The sequence below is a fragment of the Phacochoerus africanus genome, chromosome 13 (genome assembly GCF_016906955.1).
Source record: "Phacochoerus africanus isolate WHEZ1 chromosome 13, ROS_Pafr_v1, whole genome shotgun sequence".
Lineage (NCBI taxonomy): Eukaryota > Metazoa > Chordata > Mammalia > Artiodactyla > Suidae > Phacochoerus > Phacochoerus africanus.
In genome coordinates this window covers 24,962,205-24,987,816 of record NC_062556.1, presented here as the reverse complement: position 1 = coordinate 24,987,816, position 25,612 = coordinate 24,962,205, and the positions used below count along the sequence as shown (strand labels likewise).

The following is a 25,612-nucleotide window of genomic DNA, read 5'->3' as shown; positions in this document are numbered from 1 at the left end:
CAAGCATTCTGAATCGTCCTGGCCGAAGTATTCTCATTTTCCAAAGTGAGGTAATGGAGTTCCCATCATGGCGCAGCAGAAACAAATCCAACTAGGAACCATGAGGTTGTGGGTTCGATCCCTGGCCTCGATCAATGGGTTAAGGATCCGGTGTTGCTGTAGGCTGTGGTGTAGGTCACAGACACGGTTCAGATCCTGCAATGCTGTGGCTGTGGTGTGGGCTGGCAGCTGCAGCTCTGATGTGACCCCTAGCCTGGGATCCTCCATGAGCCAGAGGTGCAGCCCTAAAAGAAGAAAAAAAAAAAAAAATCGAGGTAATAATCCTTATGGCGTGTGGTTACGGGGTGGATTAGAGGTAAAGCTCCTAGTCCAGCCCCTAGTTAGCCAGCAAGATGTAGGTATGGGAGGATATTAAAGGCCTAGCCTCACCCACACAGTCCTCTACCTGGTGTGCACCCCAGACAGCAGGCTGCCCAGCATGGACTCAGTGCTCATGCATGAGCTTCTGGGTTTATGCTCAAATTACCTTCTGAACCTAGAGCCCACCCTGAAAAAAATCAAGGAGAAAGGAGCCGACCTAACTAGGACTACTTGCGCGAGGTACTTTCCAAAGGCATTTCATCTTATTCACCTGCCAAGGGGCTCAGAAAGAATCTGAACCAGGCCCATCACAATCCCTTGCATTCATTACAAAATCACAATGAGAGGTTCCAAAAGAAGGACAACTCATCTCACTGCAGGTGCCTGCTCATTTACTTAACCATGACCTAGTTGTTGTGGATCCTGCTGTCCTGGGGAAGGACAGCAAGGGGGACCACGCAAGAGCAGGGCACACAATACAGTATGTTCAGAACCAAAGTTATTTACCACATGAGCTCAATGAACTAAGAAATGAAGTCACTCACATAGCTACATTTATTAAGGATTTTCTATAGGCTTAGTACCAAGAACACAAAGATAAATACAATAAGGCTCTTTGAAGGTGTCAAAGGAAAAAAATGCATATATATAAAGCCTCTGTTTATATAAGCCACTCATCTATAAAGTGGGCTGTGGGTCTGATCCAAAACAAACAGCTGTAATCCAAATTAAATAAGCAGGGAGTTCCTGCAGTGGTGCCGTGGAAATGAATCCAACTAGGAACCAGGAGGTTGCAGGTTCAATCCCTGGCCTCACTCAATGGGTTAAGGATGCAGCATTGCCATGAGCTGTGGTGTAGGTCACAGACCCAGCTCGGATCTGGTGTTGCTGTGGCTGTGGTGTAGGCTGGCAGCTGTAGCTCTGATTCGACCCCTAGCCTGGGAACTTCCATATGCCTTGGGTGCTGCCCTAAAAAGGAAAAAAAAAAATTAAATTAAATTAAATAAGCACAATACCGTTCAGTACAGGACTCAGCACTGAGAAAGCAGTTTTTCTTAAAACTGGAAAAATACATCACTATACACTATAAATAGAGAATAATGATATAAATATATATTAAGTGTTAAGCTGTATACTTTTTGTGTGGAGGTGTTAGAATAAGAATACATATGTACCCAAGACATGGAAACAACCTAAATGTCCACTGACAGATGATTGAATTAAGAAGATGTAGTATATATACGCAATGGAATACTACTCAGCCATAAAAAAGAACGAAACAATGCCATTTGCAGCAACATGGATGGAACTAGAGACTCTCATCCTGAGTGAAGTTAAGTCAGAAAGAGAAAGACAAATACCATATGATTTCAGTTATATCTGGAACCTAATATATGGCACAAATGAACCTTTCCACAGAAAAGAAAATCATGCACATGGAGAAGAGGCTTGTGGTTGCCAAGAGGGAGGGGGAGGGACTGGGAAGGACTGGGAATTTGGGATTAATAGAAGCAAACTATTATCTTTGGAATGGAGAAGCAGTGGGATCCTGCTGTATAGCACTGAGAACTATGTCTGGTCACTTGTGATGGAGCGTGATAATGTGAGAAAAAAGAATGTATAGGAGTTCCCATCGTGGCGCAGTGGTTAACGAATCCGACTAGGAACCATGAGGTTGCGGGTTCGGTCCCTGCCCTTGCTCAGTGGGTTAACGATCCGGCGTTGCCGTGAGCTGTGGTGTAGGTCGCAGATGTGGCTCGGATCCCGCGTTGCTGTGGCTCTGGCGTAGGCCGGTGGCTACAGCTCCGATTGGACCCCTAGGCTGGGAACCTCCATATGCCGCGGGAGCGGCCCAAAGAAATAGCAAAAAGACAAAAAAAAAAAAAAAGAATATATACATGTATGTGTGACTGGGTCACCTTGCTGTGCAGCAGAAAATTGACAGAACACTGTAAATCAGCTATAATGGAAAAAATTTAAAACATTATTAAAAACATAAGAAAACATATGTATATTTTCTTGTATGAGAAACACGGAAAGAGGAAGAACTACTTTACATCCCAATTCCTTCTAGAAAATCAGCATTATCTGAATACCAAAGTCTGACAAAGTCATCGCAAGGAAGTCGACCACAGCTATAGGCTGAAAGTTTGTGTTCCTCCAAAATTCATATGCTGAAATCCTAACTGCCAATAGGATTGAATTAGCAGGTGGGGCCCGTGGGAGGCCATTAGGTCATGAAGGTAGAGCCCTCATAAATGGCGTTAGTCCTGTTATTAAAAAAGACATTTGCCGGGGAGAGGGGAGTGGGGTGGATTGGGAGTCTGGGGTTAGTAGATGAAAACTCTTGCATTTGGAGTGGATCAGTGAGATCCACTGTATGTATAGCACAGGGAACTATACATACAAGCACTTGTGATGGAACATGAAGGAGGATAATGTGAAAAAAGAATGTATATAAAAGTATAACTGGGTCTCTTTGCTGTACAGCAGAAACTGACAGAACATTGTAAATCAAGCATAATAAAAATTACAAAACAATATCACATGGACACCCTCTAGGTCCGCAGTTAGAAATCTAACTTACTCTTCTGTAACAGCTGCAGAAGTTTCCATATGTGTATACAATAATTTATTCAACCATTCCTCTATCAACACATTTGGATTGCTTCTTGTGTTGGTCACTATCAAAAACCATAAAAGGCTGCACTATTTTTTATGTATAAATGCCTTTTTTATGCACTGATTTTCTCTTGATGGATAGAACCAGAAAGAGAAATTGCTATATCAAAAAAGGACAGTTTTTATTTTAATAGCTGGTACCACATGACTTTCCAAAGAAGTCAAATGAACTCACCCTTTTACAGCAATGTATGAAATGCCATTTCCCTACAACCTTGCAGGGATTGGACATTATGATACTTTTTAACTTTGGCTCAGATGAATGGATGATGCTATATGAATATTGCCATCTAATTATGCAACTTGCATTTCTGCCTATTAAGCAGGGTTAGAACATATGTACAAATACTTACTGGCTATTTGAATTTCCTGTTATGTGGTATGCCTATTTAAATCCTTTGCCTAGGAGTTCATGTTGTGGCTGGGCAGGTTAAGAATCGAACTACTATCCATGAGGATGTGGGTTCAATACCTGGCCCCGCTCAGTGGGTTAAGGATCCAGCTTTGCTGTGAGCTGCAGTGTAGGTCACAGATGTGGCTCGGATTTGGTGTTGCTGTGGCTGTGGCATAGGCCAGCAGTTGCAGCTCCAATTCTACCTTTAGTCTGGGAATTTTCATATGCTGCAGGTATGGCCCTAAAAAGACATACATACATACATAAATACTTTGCCTATTTTCAACTGGATCATATGATGTTTCTCATCAATTTATAAGATACATTTGTATATTAAGGTTATTAAACCCCTATCTATCATATATGTTACATATGCATTAAAAACGTGATTTTTAAAAATTTTTATGGCCATACTCATGGCATGTGCAAGTTCCTGGGCCAGGGGTTAAATCCGAGCTGCACCTGTGACCTTCGCCAGATCCTCTTACCCCACTGTGCCCAGCTGGGGCTCAAACCCGTGCCTCCTCAGCAACCCAAGCCACAGCAATTGGAGTCTTAACCTACTGTGCCACAGCAGGAACACCTAAAAATGTGATTTTTAAAGTTAGGGGTTTACTACTTGAATTCATTTAAACACTGTCATTAACGATGGTTACATTGCCAGGTAGATATGAAGAAGCCTTTGCAACATACTGCATAGCTCAAAAATTCTATACCTGCATTGAAAGTTGCAGAAAGCAACAACACTCATTAAATAGACAATCAAAAACAATAAAACACAGCCCAAAAAAGTCATCTTCAATATAGTCCTTGGGAGAAGGAAGATTAAAGAAAAATGAGACACTGAATAGACTGCTGCAGAGATTCCAGAAGAGGCTTCAGGGCGTGTGAAGAACTTTAAAAGTTGATGACAGACTTGAGTTTGCCGGGGGCAGTGGTGGGGGTGGTGGCGGGGGTAGGAGTGTGGGGGGGTGGGGCTGGGGGGGGGAATGAGACGGATTGGGAGTCTGGGGTTAGCAAATGAAAACAGTTGCATTTGGAGTGGATGGGCAATGGGATCCTGGTGTTATGGCACAGAGAACTATATCCAATCACTCGTGATGGAACATGATGGAAGATAATATGAGAAAAAGAATGTACATGTGTAAACAGCGTTGCTTGGCTATATAGCAGAAATTGGCACATTGTAAATCAAGTATAATTTTTAAAAAATGAAGAAAAAAGAAAAGTTGGTGGGACTCTTTCTTCTGAGGGCTCTATTCTTAAAAATATATCTAAAGAAATCTCAAGTGAAATCCTTTTCCCAAAGTAAATTCTCATGTAATGAATGAGAAGCGATTAGGGCACTAGTAAAAATATGACAAATCTTAAGGATCGGAGGCCTTGCTTCTCATATTGTTTTTCAAGCACTGCCAATTAAGTAAGGGAATCTTAGGTAAGATTCCCTGGAGCCTTGTGTGTAAGCTTTGTCACAAATTCATTAAAACTGACAAGTAGCTACAATGACTGTCCATATTATCTACCCTGACACCAAAATGACACAGTTTTTCCACGCTCTTCTGTCACTTACAACATTGATGAATTTCTTAAACCTCTTTTTTTTCCCGCATCTTTTTAGCGCCAAACCCAGGGCACCTGGAGGTTCCCAGGCTAAGGGTCAAATCAGAGTTACAGCCACTGTCCTATATCACAGCCACAGCAACGCCAGATCAGAGCCAAGCCTGCAACCTACACCACAGCTCACGGCAACACCGAATCCTTAACCCACTAAGCGAGGCCAAGGATCAAACCTGCATCCTCATAGATGCCAGTCAGATTCATTTCCGCTGAGCCACAAGGGGAACTCCTCTTAAACCTCTTAAAACTATTTACTAACTAAAGAGAAAAGCTTTCTCCGACCCAAAGAAATCTCTCATCCTGTTAATTATGCCAAAACTCACCACTTTAAGAGCAGGATGTCATAATTCTTGCAGTAAATATTTGCGGGCCCTAATTGCTTGCATAAGAGTTCAGTGTGTCCAGAAAACCTCAAATGACTTCCCATATAACTGGTTCAATGATTGTTAACAAGAAGATTATATAAGGAAGCAGAAATATAACTCTGGGGTCAGGCTTAAAGTCATCTATTGAAAACCTGCTACCCTGGAGCACTTCATAAGTCAAACCCTGGAAGAAATACCAGCTTTGATACAATACGGTTTAACTTCAAGCACAAAACATGAAGGAACCCCTCTTCAACAGCTGCCAAGTTCAACTAAGCCTTGAGAATTGGTTTTCATACAAAAAGGCAAAAAAGCTTCAATTATCCACTTCAACACTTGCCGGTGAGAGACTAGGGACTGAGATGATAAGTGGAAGTTAGAATGGTCAAGGCAGGAGGTGACAAGACCTAGATAATTAAAAAAAAAAAAAAAAACAACTAAAGAACAGCCCCACTCCTGTGCCTATTGTGTGCCAGGCACTGGGCTAGATTTTAGAGCTAACAAGATGTCCTGCTGGTCCTGATGCTACGAAGAGAGAAACAGTTCAACTGACTGTAAAATATAAACATTCACGATCTCAATTAAGAAATTTCGCTATGATGAGATAATACTGCTTTTGTGTGATTTTTAATTGAATTTTAGACTTCCACTTAAGAATACTTCCAGGCTATGGCTTCTGCCAGTGGGCAGGATTTCTGCCATTCCGTTAAAGAGATGTTAAATATGAATATCAGTGTTCAGAATTCAACATTGTGACTTTTCATTTCTTCATTACTAAAAGAAAATAGTGATTTTCAGGATGCTGAAAAAGAATGTTAATAAAGATAGAGCACAGCCCTGCCTCAATTATTTCAATATTTTTCAATAATCCTTCACACTTTTAAATTCTAGAAGAGTTACATCCCAGGCCTTATTCTAAGGAAAGCAGCCCAAAGGGGTGAGAATTGCCTCAAGTCGTTGGATGGTGGCTGGGATGAGGCCTGCATTCGGACTCAGACCAAGGGCAGGAGTGTGAGGCCCACCCTTCTGCTGATTTGAATATTTAAATACATATGTTACGGGAGACAAGGAGGAGTTACTACATGAAGAAAGAGGAAGAGGCAGTCTTTTCACACCCCCACTCCCCGTGGATGATAAAACTGTAGCCCACCTAATCCTGGGGCAGAGCCTCCTTGCCTGCCTGCCTGCTTGCATCTCTCACAAGCATCCTAGCTTCATAAATCTATTTCTTGCCTAGAAAGAAAGAGAGAAAGAAAGAGAGAGAAAAAAGAAGAAAGAAAGAAAGAAAGAAAGAGAAAGAAGAAAGAAAGAAAGAAAGAAAGAAAGAAAGAAAGAAAGAAAGAAAGACGGACGGACAGACAGAAAGCAAGCAGCCAGAGAAACTGTGGCAGACTATAAAAGGAAAATAAAAGGTAAGTCAGGAAATCTGGGTTTGCTACTAAATTAATTAGTCTTCTGACCTCTTTCTTGTGGTCCTACTTTCCTGGCTATGAAATGAGTTTCAGAGAGGATAATAATTGCTAAAGTTCCTTTCTTTAACACAGGTCTATCATGTTATGCTTCATTTCAAAGTATTAAATATCCAAAAGTCAAAAAACTAAAAGGAAGCATAAATATAGGAAGGAAGGTAATGGAGTGTCAAACCTCAACAAAACCTCATTCCAAAAATACATTTAAAAAAAATAACTCCAGGAGTTCCCATTGTGGCTCAGCGGTGACGAACCCAAAGAGTATCCATGAGGCCTTGCTCAGTGGGTTAAGGGTCTGGTGATGCCATGAGCTGTGGTGTAGGCTGCAGATGTGGCTCAGATCCCGAGTTGCTGTGGCTGTGGTGTAGGCTGGCAGCTATAGCTCTGATTTGACCCCTAGCCTGGGAACCTCCATATGCTGCAGGTGCGGCCCTAAAAAGCCAAAAAAATAAATAAATAAAATGAAATAAAATCAAACTGCAAAAGAGAAAAAAAAAATCATTCAAAGTGCTCTCATAGCCAAGAGCCATAATCTCTAATCAGTCATGTAATAGCAAGAGTGAAGCCAAACAACTAGAATTTTCCCATTCTGAAAATAGTCCCTGAGAGAGGGAGAAAAAGATCAAAGAAGACAGTATTTGAACATAATACAGTAAATAGATGCATAAGAACATATTACGCAATATAATGTTATCTGTCTAATCAATATGTAGCACTACATAATTCTTATGTGAATATGTGAGATTTCGGTTGACTTAGCTCGGCCACTTTTCCTATTTCAAGTTAACCAAACTTCCAACAGGCTTTTTCTTACAAATGGCACAGTCGCTCATTAGAAAGATAGTAGAGGCAATGTAACAATTTACTACTGGGCACAACCTTTGCTATCGTCATCTCGATATACAAACTATAAGTCTACTTGATGTCCTTATACGGTGAATACGGTAAGAACGATGATGAATGGAGAGCAAAGCACAGACCGTGCAACTGCGTTCAGTATAAGCTCTTCTGACCAAGTTCAAAGGGAAAGCAACTAATAATGAAAGACAAAAGAAATGAAAAGTTATAATGACATAAGAGAGGCATGCAAACAATACTAAAAATTGAACATATGTAAACCAGAAAATGTTGAGGGTTTTTCTTTTTTTCTTTCTTTTTTTTTTTTCCTGAGGGATTTGGGTGACAACATATAGAAGTTTTTGCTATATTTAGAAACAGATACCTTTCACACTTTGGGACTTGGTCGCAGTCAGCCACTGTATTGCCCCTCAGTGATTGGCAAAGCATGAGAATACATTCATTCAGAGCAAGTGCTTCTAAGTTTTGTAAGTGATATTGCTGAGATGCCTTTAATTCTTAAAGCCAGTGTGCAAAGTCTTGTTAATGTTCTCCCCAAAATGATGTTAAGTGTCTGCGATTATGACAAAGTACTTCAGTAGACCCCAGACAGGAGAGGACGGCATCTTAGTTGTTAAAAGAAGGGATGGGAGTTCCTGTCATGGCGCAGTGGTTAAGAATCCGACTAGGAACCATGAGGTTGCGGGTTCGGTCCCTGCCCTTGCTCAGTGGGTTAAGGATCCGGCGTTGCTGTGAGCTGTGGTGTAGGTTGCAGACGCGGCTCGGATCCCGAGTTGCTGTGGCTCTGGCGTAGGCCGGCAGCTACAGCTCCGCAGCTCTGATTAGACCCCTAGCCTGGGAACCTCCATAGGCCGCAGGAGCGGCCCAAGAAATAGCAAAAAAAAAAAAAAAAAAGAAGAAGGGATGGAGAGTGCTAGCCCCTGATGAGACCTGTCAAGCAATGACTGTGCCTCAGCTCTAGGTGAGACGGAAAAGGCCAACATTCTTTCCACACGGTAAACATGTTACGTTTGATCTTTTTATTTTATTTATTTTATTTTATTTTATTTTATTTTGTCTTTTTGCTATTTCTTGGGCCACTCCTGCGGCATATGGAGGTTCGCAGGCTAGGGGTCGAATCAGAGCTGTAGCCACCGGCCTACGCCAGAGCCACAGCAATGCGGGATCCGAGCCGTGTCTGCAACCTACACCACAGCTCACGGCAACGCAGGATCGTTAACTCACTGAGCAAGGGCAGGGACCGAACCCGCAACCTCATGGTTCCTAGTCGGATTCGTTGACCACTGCGCCACGATGGGAACTCCAAGTTTGATCTTTTTAAATTGAAGTTTATGTGAAGAGGCTACCGCCATCTGTGATCCTGCAAACCATCCAACTGAGGGCAAGCTCAAAGTCCAATCTAGATGACATCTATTCCAAATTCTTTTTTTTTTTTAAGTTGTATTGAACACAGCTGATGTACAAGGTTGTGGTCATTTCTGCTGTGCAGCAAAGTGATGCAGTTTTACGTGTACACACATCCATTCCCTTTCAGATTCTTTTCCCACGTAGATTACCACAGAATACTGGGTAGAGTTCTGTGTGCTGTATACCCAGACTCACTTTTTTTCTTTTTTTTTTTTTGTCTTTTTAGGGCCGCAACCATGGCATATGGAAGTTGCCAGGCTAGGGGTCACATCAGAGCTGCAGCTGCCAGCCTACACCACAGCCACAGCATTGCAGGATCTGAGCTGCGTCTGTGACCTACACCACAGCTCACAGCAACACAGCATCCTTAACCCACTGAGCAAGGCCAGGGATTGAACCCATGTCTTCATGGATACTAGTTAGATTTGTTTCCACTGAGCCACGATGGGAACACCAGTTGCATTTTTTTTAGGGGTAAGACTGAGGGAAGATGTGTTTGCGCCTATCTCTTGAGCAGGGTCATACCAGCCCCTAGGAATCCCTACACTCAACAGTGTCGCAGGCATGGGATAATGGAAAAATGAAAAGGCGCAAAAGTCAGGAGACTGGAGAAAGGATTGTGTCTGGGACTCACATGTAGAAGAAACGCTGAGCAGTCATGCTGTGAGCCACACAGGAAGTCCCAGGGGCTCACATGTAATTGAGCACTGTGTGCCAGGCACTATCGTATACATTTCACAGATGCTATTTGATTTAATCCACACAGTATATCAAAGAGGTTGAAATGATTATCCCCATATAGTCAAGGAGACTAGAGCAGTTAAATGACGATGGAAATAGAGACACCTAAAAAGAAAGAAGGAAAGAGTTCCCATTGTGGCTCAGCGGATTACAAACTCTATTAGTATCCGTGAGGATGCAGGTTCGATCCCTGGCCTCGCTCAGTGGGTTGGGGTTCCAGCATTGCCATGAGCTGTGGTTGGTGTAGGTCGCAGACATGGCCTGGAATCCTGCATTGCTGTGGCTATGGTGTAGGTTGGCAGCTGCAGCTGTGATTCAACCCCTAGCCTAGGAACTTCCATGTGCCGCAGGTGCAGCCCTAAAAAGCAAAACAGCAAAAAATAAAAATAGATTAAAAAATAAAAGCAAAGAAGGAAAACAAAGAAAGAAGGGAGGAAGGAAAAAATACATACATCTAGAAAGTAGTACAGACAAAATTTTAAACGTAATTTCCCCTTACCCAATATTCAAACTACATAATTTTCCCTACAGAATGCAAACTACACAAGTTTTCTTATTGTCTGTTAAGAGTGGATATTATTTCTCACCTCTGAAGTGTATTTTAAAGGTTAGCTATGTTCATAATAAGAAAAGATCCAGAAACCAGGGAAAATGAATGGGTTCTTTTTTCAATTATCATATACCTGTGACAAGGAAGGGGTCATAGATCTATTTTGTTAATTTTTCTCTAGATAAGTATAACAGCTTGATAAAAAATTACATTATTAGTCTCACCCCCAGAAGAGAAAAATTGTCTATTACAGTAATATGATTAGGCATAACCATTAAATAATGAAGATTAAAAATAAATATTCCTGATTCTCACTTCTGGTTAGGATGAGGAGAACTGCAAAAGAATTTTACCTCCAGCATAACAATCAGAATGAACCAGTTAATCTACAAAAATCACAGTTTCTTTAAACCTATCATACACATAAGGATACAAAGAAACCTAAATGAGCTAAAGTGTAGAAAGAAATGAGCCCTTTCAAGGAGCAAAGAGACCCACAGCTAACCTTCTTCCCAGGCAGAATGGCAGGAGGAGGAAGAAGCTGCCATAGATGTGTTAGGGTAAGCAGGTTGAACTGTTAACGAACCTATAATGGCCACATATGGGCTGGTGTGATAACTTACTGAGAAGTCCCATTTTGTTAAAATGTCCATACTACTCAGAGAAACTACTATAGATTTAATGCCATCCCTATCAAAATACCAATGACATTTTTCACTGAACTAGAACAAATAATCCTAAAATTTGTATGGAATCACAAAAGAACCCCAATAGCCAAAGCAAGCTTGAGAAAGAACAAATCTAGAGGTATCTCGCCCTCTGACTTTAGACTATACTGCAAAGCAACGGCAATCAAACGGTAGGATGCTGGCACAAAGAAAGACCCACAGATCAATGGAATAGACTAGAGAGAGCTCAGAAATAAACCCATGCACATGAAGTCAATTAATCTACAAAAAAAAAAAAGGAGACAAGATATACGATGTGGAAAAGACAGAAAGACAGTCTCTTCAATAATTGGTGTTGGGAAACCAGACAGCTACATGTAAAAAAATAAAATTAGAACCCATTCTCAAGCCATATGTAAACTCAAAATGGATTAAAGACCTAAACATGAGATCGGAAACCATAAAACTCCTAGAAGAAAACATAGGCAGTGTGTTTTGAAACATAGAGACACTTCACATAAGCCATACTAATGGCCAATAGGAAAATATCTTTACCCATCAATGAGAATCAATGAGTGGACACACTTCACTGAAAGAGTAGAGGAAGGACCTCTGACAACCCAGCTGCTCCTTAAAAACAATGAGAACACTGGCCAAAATGATCAAAACCCATTTTTTCAGAATTCTGAAAATTAACGAAATGCTTACAACAATACAACAAGCATTTATACCAGAAAAATGGGTGAACCTCAGTCAGAAGGGTTAGGGTTAGGGTTAGGGTTAAGCGCTGCAATGTTGTAACTTGCCCTGCTCCTATTTCTCTCTCCAGGACGGTGGTAATCTTAAAAACCAACTGACCACAGTGCTGGTGAAAATCAGCCACCCGGCAACCACGGAAGGGGACAGAATAGGGTTGGAATGCTCCAAAAGCTCCATCCCCAAAGAACCAACCCTACTACCTAGCAGCTCCCTAAAAGAGATCCTTTCTTAAAATTTGTCTTTATTTGACTCATTCAGAATTTCCTGTGTGCAAACAGCTCTACGCCAAGGCATCTGTCAAAAAAAAAATCAGCAAGAATTGCTTAACATCATAGCTGCCTGAGGCAGTTTTGGTTATCCACCAAAAAAAACTTAAAAAAAAAAAAAAAACTTAAAAGGAAAAACTGGGAATGAGCTGTCCCAAGAAGGCTTTGAAAAACTCCAGCATAGGCCTAGAAACGTAAAAGGCGACGCACATGTGCAGGACTATGTACCCAACCAGGAAATTCCTGAGAAAAGCCTAATCTCTCACCTCTGGCTGATGTCAAAGCTTCGCACAAGCAGGAAGTAAAGGCAAAGATGCACTTTTAAGGTGCCTGTGAAGCACTGAAATCATGCCGAACAGGCACACAGGGGGCTCTGGGTGAAGGCTGAGAGTGATTATTTGCTCAGGGCATTTAAGAAATGTCTGTCCAGTCACTGGATGGCCATGAAGCTAACTGAGCACAAACTGGATGGGCTGCACATGACGAAGAATACAGACTTAAAAAAAAAAACAACAGTCAATGAAAGTTGCTAAACAAACTAGAAGCAAAAACAAACCATGGGGGAAGTATTACATACTATTTAATATGTCTACTTTTCAAAAAATTTCAAAGAAATTTATAATAAACACAAAGAAATGGAAAAGTACGGCCCAAACACGGGGGGCGGCGGGGGGCGGGGGGGGGGGGCAGTCAATAAAATCTGTCTCTGAGTGGGAATTCCCATTGTGGCTCAGTGGGTTATGAACCACTAATAGCCAGGAGGATGCAGGTTCGATCCCTGGCCTTGCTCAGTGGGTTAAGGACCTAGTGTTGCCGTGAGCTGTGATTTAGGTCACGGAGGTGGCTCGGACCCCACATCGTTGTGGCTGTGGGGTAGGCTGGCAGCTGCAGCTCTGATTTGACCCCTAGCCTGGGAACTTCCATATGCCACAGCTGTGGCCCAAAAAAAGAAAAAAAAACTGTCTCTGAGGAAGCCAGATATTGGAGATAGACGATCACTTTAAGCCAGCTATTATAAATATGCGCAAAAAACTAAAAGAAATTATGTGTGAAGTATTAAAGGAAAGTATGACAATAATATCTCACTGGAAAATATCAATAAAGAAATTATAAAAAAGCCCCAAAATAAAATTCCAAAGTTGAAAATTATAGTAAGTGCAATAATTCAGTAAAAGGGCTCAACAGCAGATATGAGCAGATAGAATAATCAGGAAACTTGAAGATAAGTCAGTTGAGGTTATCCAATCTAAGAAAAAGAAAAAGGAATGAAGAAAAATCAACAGAGCCTGTGTGACACCATCTAGTAAATTAATGTACACATAATGGGAATCCCAGAAAGCAAAAGACAGAAGGAAAGAAAGAATGAAGACTAACTGCAGGAGTTCCCGTTGGGGCACAATGGAGACGAAACTGACCAGGGACCATGAGGTTTCGGGTTCAATCCCTCGCCTCGCTCAGTGGGTTAAGGATCCGGCATTGCCGTGAGCTGTGGTGGAGGTTGCAGACGCGGCTCGGATCCTGCATGGCTGTGGCTCTGGCGTAGGCTGGCGGCTACAGCTCTGATTTGACCCCTCGCCAGGGAACCGCCATATGCCACGGGTACAGTCCTAAAAAGCAAAGGAAAAGAAAAGAAATACTAAAGGGAGTCTTCTCTTCAGGCTGAAATGAAAGCCTACTAGACAACAACGCAAATCTACACAAAGAAACAGCAGAGCAGCAAAGCTCACTACATATGTAAATGTAAAAAAATACATAAACGTTTTTGTTTGTAACTCTTTTCTTCCATCGGATTTAAAAGACAACTTCATAAAATGATAATTATAAAACTGTGCCACTAGAATGTTACTATATAAAGATATAACTTACAGGACAATAATAGTACAAAGGGAGTAGAAGGAAACAAGAGCTATATGGGAGCAATCTTTGTATACTATTGGAATTAAGTTGGTGTTAATCTGAACAAGTTTGTTTTAAGTTAAAATGTTAATTATAATTCCTAGAGTCACCACTAAGAAAATACCTCAAAAAATATGCAGTCAAAGAAAAATGGTACAGAGTGGAGAGGACAGATTGCAGAACCATTTAAAAGGTAGAATCAATAGAAATTTGTGTTGGATGAAAGGGAGATATTCTCCCTTAAGGAATACACAGTCTACTGAAAGAATCCAGAACAAAAAAAAATTATTATTGTGCAAAATGACCGAAACATAGAATAAGGGAAGGACAGGGACAGGGGATGAGGCTGTCTAGATCATGAAAGGTAAGGACTCATCTTTTGTTGCTAAGTTATTTGAGAGTCCTTTAAGGAATTTTGAGAAAAGAATTGACAAGATTTTGAGGAATGAAATGACTGAGAGTCATTAGAGAAATGCCAACCAAAACAATAATGAGATATTACATCATACGCCTGAAGATGGCTACAACCAAAAAGACAGACAATAGTAAATCTTGGTGAAGAAATGGAGAAACTGGAACTCTCATACATTGCCAGTGGGAATGGAAAATGGTACAGCCTCTTTGGGAAACAGGTTGATAATCCCTGAAAATGTTAAACGTAGTGGTACCATATAACTTCACGATTCTACTCCTAGGTACATATTCAAGAAAATTGAAAACATATGTCCGTACAAAAACTTGTATATGAATGTTCATGGCAACATTATTCATAATATCCCCAAAATAATGAGTAAATAAACAAAATGGTATATCCATACAATGGAACATTATGTAGCCATAAAAAGAAACGAAGCGCTGATACCTACGACAACATGGACGAATCTTGAAAACATATGAGAAGTGGCTTTCCCGTCATGGCTCAGTGGTTAACGAATCCGACTAGGAACCATGAGGATGCTGGTTCGATCCCTGGCCTCACTCAGTGGGTTAAGGATCCAGTGTTGCCGTGAGCTGTGGTGTTAGGTCACAGACAGGGCTTGGATCTGGTGTTGCTGTGGCTGTGGCTGTGGCATAGGCTGGCAGCTACAGCTCTGATTCGACTCCTACCCCTAGCCTGGGAACCTCCATATGCCATGGGTGCGGCCCTAGAAAATGCCAAAAAAAAAAAAAGAGAGAGAAGTGAGGTAAGTCAAACACAGAGGCCACATATTACATGATCCCTCTTATATGAAATGTTCAGAATAGGAACATGGAAACAGAAAATATCTTAATGACTGCCAAAGAATGGGGGAAGGGTTGAGGGGAAGAGGAGGAGGAAGAAATGGAATGAGCATTGATGGGTATGAGATTTCTTTTCGGCTTGAGGAAAATGTTCTAAAGTTAGATAGTGGCATGGTTGCACAACTCTGTGCATATATTAAAAACCACAGAGTTATGCACTTCAAAAAGGTGAATTTTAGGGAGTTCCCATCATGGCGCAGTGGTTAATGAATCCGACTAGGAACCATGAGGTTGAGGGTTCGATCCCTGGCCTTGCTCAGTGGGTCAAGGATCGGGCGTTGCCGTGAGCTATGGTGTAGGTTGCAGATGAGGCTCGGATCCCACGTTGCTGTGGCTCTGGTGTAGGCCGATGGCTACAGCTCCGATTAGACCCCTAGCCTGGGAACCTCCATATGCCGCAGAAGCAGCCCAACAAATGGCAAAAAAGACGAAAAAAAAAAAAGGTGAATTTTATGGTATATGAATTAGATTTCAATAAAACTGTTGTAAAACCAAAAACCGTGAGGAGCTACCATTTTACATCTAGTAGAATGAATAAAATCAAAAAGATAGAAATACCAAGGTTGGCGAGGATGTGGAGCATTGCAGTTGGTCAAAGGGTAAATAGCACAGCTCCTTTGGAGACCTGTTTGGCCGTGTTAAATAAAGTTAAACATGCATCCACCCTTTGACGCAGCAACTCCTGGTCATTTACTTAAGATAAGTGAAAACTTCTGACCACAAGACTTGTCCAGGAATGTTCACTGTGCCTTCATAACGGGCCAAAAATGGAAACCATCCAAATGTCCATCAACAGGAGAACAAATAAATGATGGTGTCTTTATACAATCGAGTATGAATCAGCGATGAGAAACAAGCGGACGAGGACAGGAATATGGATGAACCTCAAAATTATTATCTTGATGGAAAGAAACCAAATAAACACACACGCACACACACACACAAATCTATAATACACAGTTCTATTTATACAAAGATGAAGAACAGGTAAAACTCATCTACCATGGCAGAAGAGAACAGTGGCTTCCAGAGCAGGGGAAAGGGCACAAGAGAACATTCAGAGGTGATGACAGCAATCTTGGTGGTTATACAGATCTACAAAATCATCAGAACTAGCCAGAGTGAATGCTTGAGATCTGTGCATGTTATTTTTTTTTGTCTTTTGTTTTTTTTTTGCTATTTCTTTGGGCCGCTCCCGCAGCATATGGAGGTTCCCAGGCTAGGGGTCTAATCGGAGCTGTAGCCACCGGCCTACGCCAGAGCCACAGCAACGCGGGATCCGAGCCGCGTCTGCAACCTACACCACAGCTCACAGCAACACCGGATCCTTAACCCACTGAGCAAGGGCAGGGACCGAACCCGCAACCTCATGGTTCCTAGTCGGATTCGTTAACCACTGCGCCACGACGGGAACTCCAGATCTGTGCACGTTATTAAACGTGAATGCTATTCCAGTTAAAACAGCAGTATGTGGAAAAGGAAATATTTTACTGAATATTTATGTAAATATTCATGGGTGAAGGGATACAAAGGGATAAGTTCACAAATAAATGACTCTTTCTTACTGTAGTTCTGTGGCACAAGCTCCGGGCTCTTAGGGGTTTTCACCCTGTAGCATACATCGCCAATATTAACTGTATCACCTAAAAAGAGAATAAAGAAACACAACAGTTACAAGAGACAAGTGAGAAAGCAACACCCTCTGCCTTTTGCAGCAATGATTCTCCTGACCTGCAGCGAGGGATGTGTGTAACACAAATCTGTCTGTGTCAGGCACCGTAGACACACCTGTCTACATTAGACACTATGCTCTAAAAACTGGTACCCATAATGTGAGTTGTATATATATAAAGGAGAAGTGAAGCATCCGTGAAATTCACATTTTAAATGCCTTTTTAGCAAAAAAAAAAAAAAGTTAAATACAGTAAAATATAGGAACCACCTTTATTCCCTCATTAAGAGCAATCCTAATGAAGTCAACAATACAACAATAAGATCATCCAAAACATCCATAAGGTGAGATCTTTGACATGTATTTGCAGCATTTCTACATCTTTATAGGTTGTTATTTTTATTACCGACAACTTCAAGCTCTCTGGCAACCTAACCCTCAAATTCAACATGTCCAGGCACATCAAAAGAGCAAAGCCCCAGGAGCACATATGCCAAGAATTCCTACATGAAACAAGCAAAAGAGAGTGAAAGCGCTCAGTCACTTCTACACGGTTCTAATTTTTTTCAAGTAGCTGGACTGAACCAAACAATCTCTGCTTTGTTCGTTCCCACAGCAAAATAGACACGCTGATCCCACCTGCACCTGGAACTTCACTTGGGAAGGGCTCAAAAACACGTAGAAGAAATGTAACTGCACAAAAAGCATCTTTCGACATTACCAGTTTTGAGCATGGGCATGTAGCGTGGAAATCAAAGGAATTTTCCTCTGAATTAGTCTAGACATCAGCCAATACTTATTGAGTACTGGCTGCTTGGCAAATATTGTTATAGACGCATTTACTTATGTTATTTCATTCAGTCTTGACTCTAAGTAACCCATGGTTCCTGTCAGCTAGTTCATGTAACTGCTGGAACAGAAACTGCATCTCAGACTAGCTTAGTACACGGACACTGGAGTATCTGTTACAGAAATTTGAAATATTACCTAGGACATAGTTCACAGGAACCACGAACCTGTTATGAAGAGACCTAGGCTCAGGAACTGGTTCACAGTATGTTAGGGAAAACGACAGGAAGAGGAGTGAAAATCACAGCCCAGGATAAACTCACTGGGATACCAGCCCGGGCACCACTAGATCCACACCACAGGCCACTGTGGTCAGAAGATGACGTCTTCCCCCATTTTATTTTGATATTTTTCAAATCTGTCGTAAAGTTGGAAAAACACTGTCTTAAGATGCGGAAGTCATACTTCTTCATCTTAGTCTCAAGTCATCAGAGGCATCTTCTAATGACAGGGACATTGCCATAGGCAAACCATTCCCCCAGTCTTTGCGTAACTCCCTCATGAGTCAAAGTCATGGGCAGAGCCATTTAGATCAACCCTACGCCATCACCCACAGTCTAGCTGGCCGGCTGGGTACAGGTAGTGGGAAGCACTGATCCCTGTGATTTCTGGTATGGAGTCAGAGCTCTACCTCCAATCACAACCCACACAACAAGGATGCCACCACTCTCTCGCTCTCTTCCTCTCTCCTCCTGGCCCCCTCACCTCTTCTCTTCCCCTCCTATCCCATTACAACTCAAGTCTTCTTTGCCTTTCCTTCCTCTTCTTCTCAAGGTTTTTTCTTTCTTCGGCTCTTTAGGGCCTCACCCATGGCATATGGAAGTTCCCAGGCCAGGGGTCAAATCAGAACTGCCTACACCACAGCTCATAGCAATGTCAGATCCCCAAGCTACTGAGCAAGGCCAGGGATCGAACCCACATCCTCATGGATACCAGTCAGATTCGTTTCCACTGTACCACAACGGAAACTCCCTCTTCAACTTCTTCTTCTTCTTCTTCTTTTTTTCCTGTCTTTTTGCTTTTTCTAGGGCTGCTCCCATGGCACATGGAGGTTCCCAGGTTAGGGGTCCAGTCGGGGCTGTAGACACTGGCCTACGCCAGAGCCACAGCAATGTGGGATCCAAGCCAATCTGCTAACTATACCACAGCTCATGGCAATGCCGGATTGTTAACCCACTGAGCAAGGCCAGGGATCGAACCTGCAACCTCACGGTTCCTAGTCGGATTCGTTAACCACTGCGCCACGACAGGAACTCCCCTCCTCAACTTCTTAACAGTGGGTAAGGAGACCAGTTCTGGCCTCTTTGCTTTTCTTTTTCTTTTTCTTTTTTTTCAGCAAATAGCTCAGCTTTTTATTACTGAATGTGTTATAGAAGTTTAGTCAAAAAGACCAAAGCCCATATCATCATCAGACTCCTCAGATTCTTCTTTCTTCGCTTCTACTTCCTTCTCCTCAGCTGGGGCAGCAGCGGTGGCTGGGGCGGGACCTCCTGCTGGTGCAGCCCCAGCTGCTGGGGCAGGTCCCTCAGCCCCCACATTGCAGATGAGGCTTCCGATGTTGACACTGGCCAGAGCCTTTGCAAACAAGCCTGGCCAGAATGGCTCAACATTCACACCTGCTGCTTTAATGAGGGCATTGATCTCATCCTCCATGACCTTCACCTCATCGTCGTGCAGGATGAGGGCAGAATAGATGCAGGCGAGCTCTGAGACGGAGGCCATGGTGTGGATGCCACAGTACGGACAAATGCTATGTGGGGTCTGCCAGGCTCGGTGCTAGTCGCCAGATGAAGTGAGGGCTCATCCCAACGTGGCCTTAGCTTCCTTGGAAGGACCTTAGCAGCAGCCGAGGAAAGGGTGCTTTTCCATCTATAACCTCTCCTTGCTGAGCTCATCCAGTTATGCCTCTTTCTTTCTTTCTTTCTTTGGTCTTTTTTGTCTTTTTCTAGGGCCGCACTTGCGGCATATGGAGGTTCCCAGGCTAGGGGTCGAACTGGAGCTCTAGCTGCCAGCCTACACCACAGCCACAGCAACACAGGATCCGAGCCATGTCTGCAACCTACACCACAGCTCACGGCAACGCCACTGAGCAAGGCCAGGGATCAAACCCACAACCACATGGTTCCTAGTCGGGTTCATTAACCACTGAGCCACAATGGGGACTCCCAGTTATACCTTTAAGTGCAACTCATATATTATTTGCTCCCAAATTTATATCTCGAATCCAGACCACAGAACCCCAAGCATGAATACCAATAGACTCTGAGATGCCTAAGAGTCAGCCTAAAGTTGACATATTCCAAACTGAACTTCTGATCTTTCTCCCAAAATATGCTCCATCCACAGTATTCTCCAGGTCTGCTAATGGCAATTTAATCCTTCCAGCTTCTCAGACCCAGAAATCTTATAGCCATTCTTAAACTTTCTCTCAGATAGCCCATCAGAAAATTGGACTGACTCTAACGTAAAGACATACCTAGAATTGCCCACTTCTCACTGTATCCCCTGCCTGCCACAATGCTGACCCACGCCAGCTAGGGGGTTACTACTTCAATTCATTTTCTCATTTAAATAGCATGATCGCTCAACTCCTTATGGATTTCCTGTCTCAGACCTTGCACCCCAGTTTATTCTCAACAGAGCAGCCACAGTGATCAGAAGAAAACAGGAATCAAGGAGTGCTAGTCCTCGGCTCAACGCTCATCTTTGCAATGGCCTGAAAGGCTATTTCTTTTCTTTTTCTTTTCTTTCTTTTTTTTTTTTTTTGGTCTTTTTAGGGCTGCACCCACAGTATATGGAAATTCCCAGGCTAGGGGTCGAATCAGAGCTACAGCTGCTGGCCTACACCACAGCCACAGCAACACAGGATCCATGTTTGCGTCTGCAACCTATGCCACAGCTCACGGCAACGCCAGATCCTTAGCCCACTCAGCAAGGCCAGGGATCGAACCCGTGTCCTCATGGATACTAGTTGGGTTCATTACCACTGAGCCACAATGGGAACTCCCTAAAAGGCCGTTTCTGATCCGACTCCCCCATTTCCTTTCTGAGCTTGTCTCCCACTGGTGTCTTCCTCACTTATTCTGCCACCCACACCAGTCTCTTGAGAGTATCAGTATCATATCTTCATTTGAGGCTTTGGTTCTGGATTTTCGTACTGACTGAAAGGCTTTTCCTAAATATGTCCATTATTAATTAAGGCGCCAGCAAGGAACTGATGGTACTGTCAAATTGAGTGAGTAAGGAGAGCATAATAAAGGAATCCTTTACGAAGACGTGGGCGAGTTTAGGAAAACCACTAAGGATGGTGCAGTACCCTGGGACTAGCAATCGTAGAAAGCCATTACCACCACTACACCTCAAAGGGCAAGGGGAGAGCAAGCAGAGAGGGTGGGTGTATTTAGAACAACTTCTGAGAGGAGCCGTGAGTCTTTGTGAGGGAACACAGCAAACCCACGCTGGCGCCTGGCAAAGAAGGAGCTGGGGAATAAACATGAAGCAAAACCAGACAGAACTAAAAGTAGGAAGACAAAAATTCAAAATCCTCTCTGGATTTTTTTTTTTTTTTTGGCTTTTTGCTATTTCTTGGGCCGCTCCTGTGGCATATGGAGGTTCCCAGGCTAGGGGTTGAATTGGAGCTGTAGCCACCGGCCTACGCCAGAGCCACAGCAACGCGGGATCCGAGCCACATCTGCAACCTACACCACAGCTCACGGCAACGCCGGATTGTTAACCCACTGAGCAAGGGCAGGGACCGAACCTGCAGCCTCATGGTTCCTAGTTGGATTCATTAACCACTGCGCCATGAGGGGAACTCTTGGATATTTTAATATATACATATATTCTCTCAGGAAGTGACAGAGAGAAGGGGGGGAAAAAAAAAGAAGGAAATAGAAATAAGGGCAGTCACTTCTTGGCCTTTTGGCCAAGACCAAATGTAGAAATAAAGATCTGAAAACATTATTAACCACTCAACCTAAATTACCATGAAGAATACATATTCTTTTTTTTTTTTTTTTAAGGCCACACCCACAGCATATGGAAGTTCCCAGGCTTGGGGTTAAATCAAAGCTGCAGCTGCCAGCCTATGCCACAGCTTCAGCAACATGGGATCCGAGCCGTGTCTGTGTTTTACACCACAGCTCACAGCAATGCCAGATCCTTAACCCACTGAGTGAGGCCAGGGATCCAACCTGAATCCTCATGGATACTAGTTGGATTCGTTTCTGCTGCGCCACAGCAGGAACTCCGCAGAATGGATGTTATTTTTAAATGCACATGAAACCTTCACCAAACTAGATCTGAGAATGGACCATAATGCAAGGCTTAAATTTCAAAGGATGGAAATCATGCAAAATATGCTTTTTGATCAAAACAGAATTAAACTAAAACTCAATAACAGAAAAAATAACTGGAGTATCTCTAAACATTTGGAAATCAAGCAACATGCTTCCAAAAAATCCAAAGAAGAAATCACAAGGGAAAGTCGACTCATTAAGAAATCAGGCAGTGGAGTTCCCGTCGTGGCTCAGTGGTTAACGAATCCAACTAGGAACCATGAGGTTGCAGGTTTGATCCCTGGCCTTGCTCAGTGGGTTAAGGATCCGGCGTTGCCGTGAGCTGTGGTGTAGGTTGCAGACACGGCTCGGATCCCGTGTTGCTGCGGCTCTGGCGTAGGCCAGTGGCCACAGCTCTGATTCAACCCCTAGCCTGGGTCCCTCCATATCCCTTGCGTGCGGCTCTAAAAAGACGATAAATAAATAAATAAATGCTAATTCCTTACTCTTATGATGAAAAGGTTACATACTAGCTTTGGAACCAGTTTTCAGTTTCACTAAATGCAATGTCAAAGATGGATCATGAGGTCTAAAAGAAATGCATGTATTTATTTCTGATTTTTATATATGATTTCCATTTAATTGTTTCTAAGGGCCATAAACAAAGTTCATTATACATTTAATAAAATAATATCATGATTTCTACCACAGTCCCCCTTACATAAATAAAAACGGAATGGCATTTTATTAAGGGAAAAGAAAGTTTGTCTTAGAGCTGGTTGTTTCCGGATGGAAAAAATAAGGAACAAACCAATATGGCTACAGAAAGTGATGGAAGGTTTGCGGATGGTCAGGATTAGGTAGGTTCAGACTGAAGTTAATTGAGTCAGTGAATTTTGTTGTTAAAAGCAAAGATGGTGCAAGACTAGATTTAATTTTCTCTATTAAGAGAACAAAGTTTACTTGGAGTACTGCCTTCGATAACAGATTGTGTGAGTTTCTGTGCCCTTAAGTGATCTGTATTTTCTTTTTTTTGAAATCTTTTATGACTTTGGTTAAATCAATAAGGATTGTTTCACAGTGACCATCTGTGATCCTGTTGTGTTTTTAAATATTTTTGATATTTTTAATAAACTTCCCAAATACCAAAATCTAACTTAAGTTCTTTTAGTCTTCAGCTAACTCTGGGATGCTTTGAAAGAACCCTGAGACTTCTCGGAGAGGAATGTTAAACTAACTAAGCTTCCTTGGTATGTTAAATTACTCAAGACACATTGTCAATTGATTGAAGATGACCTTTAGATTATAGAATATAGATACATATTCCAAATGTCTTAATATAGATATTCGAAAATTTATATGGAATCTCTAAAATCTGATATGCCCTAATATGTTATCAGTCATGATTCTAGTTATTATCTTAAATGTTATATATATCACAGAAATATCCAAGTTTCTTGCCAGTTACATTGTGAACAAATCATTAACCATGACATTTTAAGTGTCCTTTAGATAATCATTATTTTACATTGATGCTTTTACAAAATGAAGATCCTCAAGAAGACTCACGGAGTTCCCGTCGTGGCTCAGTGGGTTACGAACCAAACTAGCATCCATGAGGATGAAGGTTCAATCCCTGGCCTCGCTCACTGGGTTAAGAATCCTACTCAGTGGTGTAGGTCAAAGACTCAGCTGGGATTCCGAGTGGCTGTGGCTGTGGCATAGGCCTTAGCTACAGCTCCAATTTGACCCCTAGCCTGGCAACTTTCATATGCCGAGGATTCAACCCTAAAAAGCAAAAAAGAAAAAAAGATCATAAAAAGGACTTTTTAAATAAATGTAAGTATCTGAAAGCTTTCAGATGATACCACTGAACTGGGTAACAAATGACAAAACTCCAATGGAAAACCTGATGACTTTGGGATGGAAATGCTATGAAACTGGGTTGTGATGATCGTTGTACAACTATAAATGTAATAAAATACACTGAGTAATTTAAAAAAAAATAAAAGAAAACCTGATGATTTCATCCAGATTAACAGGAATTAATTACATGGGACTAAATGAACTGATAAATATTATTCATAACTTTATGAACTTTTGGGGGGGGAGGTAAGCTTTATTTTCCAGAAAAACTTTTCCTCTTACACTCTGACCTAGAGCAAGTCAATAAAGTACACCTTTGTAAGCAAAGATGAAACATTTCTCTTTTACATTCTACCTGGTCTTTCCAGAATTTGGCTTCCCCAGCTTGCTCTCCTGTGTGCTTGATGTTTTTTTTGCAACCTGATTACAACTAGTTATACTAATCATTGTTTTAACCGGTAATTGTTTCCAAATTGTTTGTGCTTTGTGTCTCCCTGCGGCACTATGACTCTGTCAATGTTACTAGTTGTCATAAAATAGACATATTTATCAAAAAATATCTATAATAAAGATTGTTGTCTCTTACATTACCCGATGAATAACCAGGTCTCCCATAAAATTGATAATGGCTAAACATCTTGAGGAAATAGATCACATTCATGACTCGTATAGAATAACTATAATAGTGTGATTCCAGATATGGGTGGAAGCAACAAGGGAAAACATCTCTTGGATCATAAAAGAACAGTATGACAGAAGATCCAGAGAAGTTTTAAATTATCAACAGGGCCTAATCCAGAAATTAGCACCTGCAGTGACATATCAACAAGAATCTTCCCCTGACCTAGGAGTCAGCATTCCTAGTAACCTGGGACAGAAGTTTAAGGAATGTCTTCCAAACACTGGTCAAATTTCAGACCAAAGGGAGGGACTGTGAACTAAAATACTGCCTCCCTTCTCAGTAAACAAAGGAGGCTGTGGCCATCAAGCCATCATATTAGAGCCGCCCCAGGGGTGCGCCCAGAGGGAAATCAGGGTGGAAACAACATCTGCCCCTGCAGCCACCCCTGACGCTGCACCCCAAGGGGACTCAGGATGAGAAAGCACAGGATGCTGGCCCCACTTAGCTGAGCTGCATATCAAAGGAACGATTTCAATGAGCCTAGAATATGCATTTCCCATACTTTGAAAAGCACTAAATTCCTTGAGCTATCTGGTTTTCTCTAGTTAATAGTAATCTTTTGATGTTCTACTTAGTCTTCCTCCAAAAACTCCTATATATCCTGGCTCCCCACTTGCCCTTTTTTTTTTTCTTTTCAGGGCCGCACCCACTGCATATGAAGGTTCCCAGGCTAGGGGTCCAGTTGGAGCTACAGCTGTTGGCCTACACCACAGCTCATAGCAACGCCAGATTCTTAACCCACTGAGAGAGGCCAGGGATAGAACCTGCGTCCTTATGGATACTAGTCGGATCGCTAACCACTGAGCCAAGAAGTAAACTCCCTCACTTGCCTCTTTGGGGCAGTCTCTCAGATTATCTGAGATGCTGGTTTAAATCCTCAGAAAGTTCCTGGAATAAAACATAACTCTCAACTTCTAAGTTGTGCATTTGTTTTTTCAGTTGACACATTTGAA

General features: G+C 42.1%; 2 protein-coding genes across 2 annotated transcripts in view; both read right to left on the bottom strand.

Moving 5' to 3' along the window:
• VWA8 (von Willebrand factor A domain containing 8) overlaps positions 1 to 25,612 on the bottom strand; it is a 392,083-nt gene that overhangs the window by 358,132 nt on the left and 8,339 nt on the right. The window contains exon 2 of the mRNA XM_047755719.1: positions 16,879 to 16,956. Within this exon, the coding sequence (XP_047611675.1) occupies positions 16,879 to 16,956 (78 nt within the window). The remainder of the gene's footprint in view (positions 1 to 16,878; positions 16,957 to 25,612) is intronic.
• On the bottom strand, positions 19,197 to 19,571 carry LOC125113183 (60S acidic ribosomal protein P1-like). Its single transcript, XM_047755721.1, has one exon. It carries the CDS (start codon positions 19,554 to 19,556, stop codon positions 19,212 to 19,214), a length of 345 nt encoding a protein of 114 aa, XP_047611677.1. The 5' UTR covers positions 19,557 to 19,571; the 3' UTR covers positions 19,197 to 19,211.

Coding starts and splice junctions, on each gene's coding strand:
- LOC125113183 (XM_047755721.1), bottom strand. CDS start 19,556: ATGGCCTCCGTCTCAGAGCTCGCCTGCATCTATTCTGCCCTCATCCTG.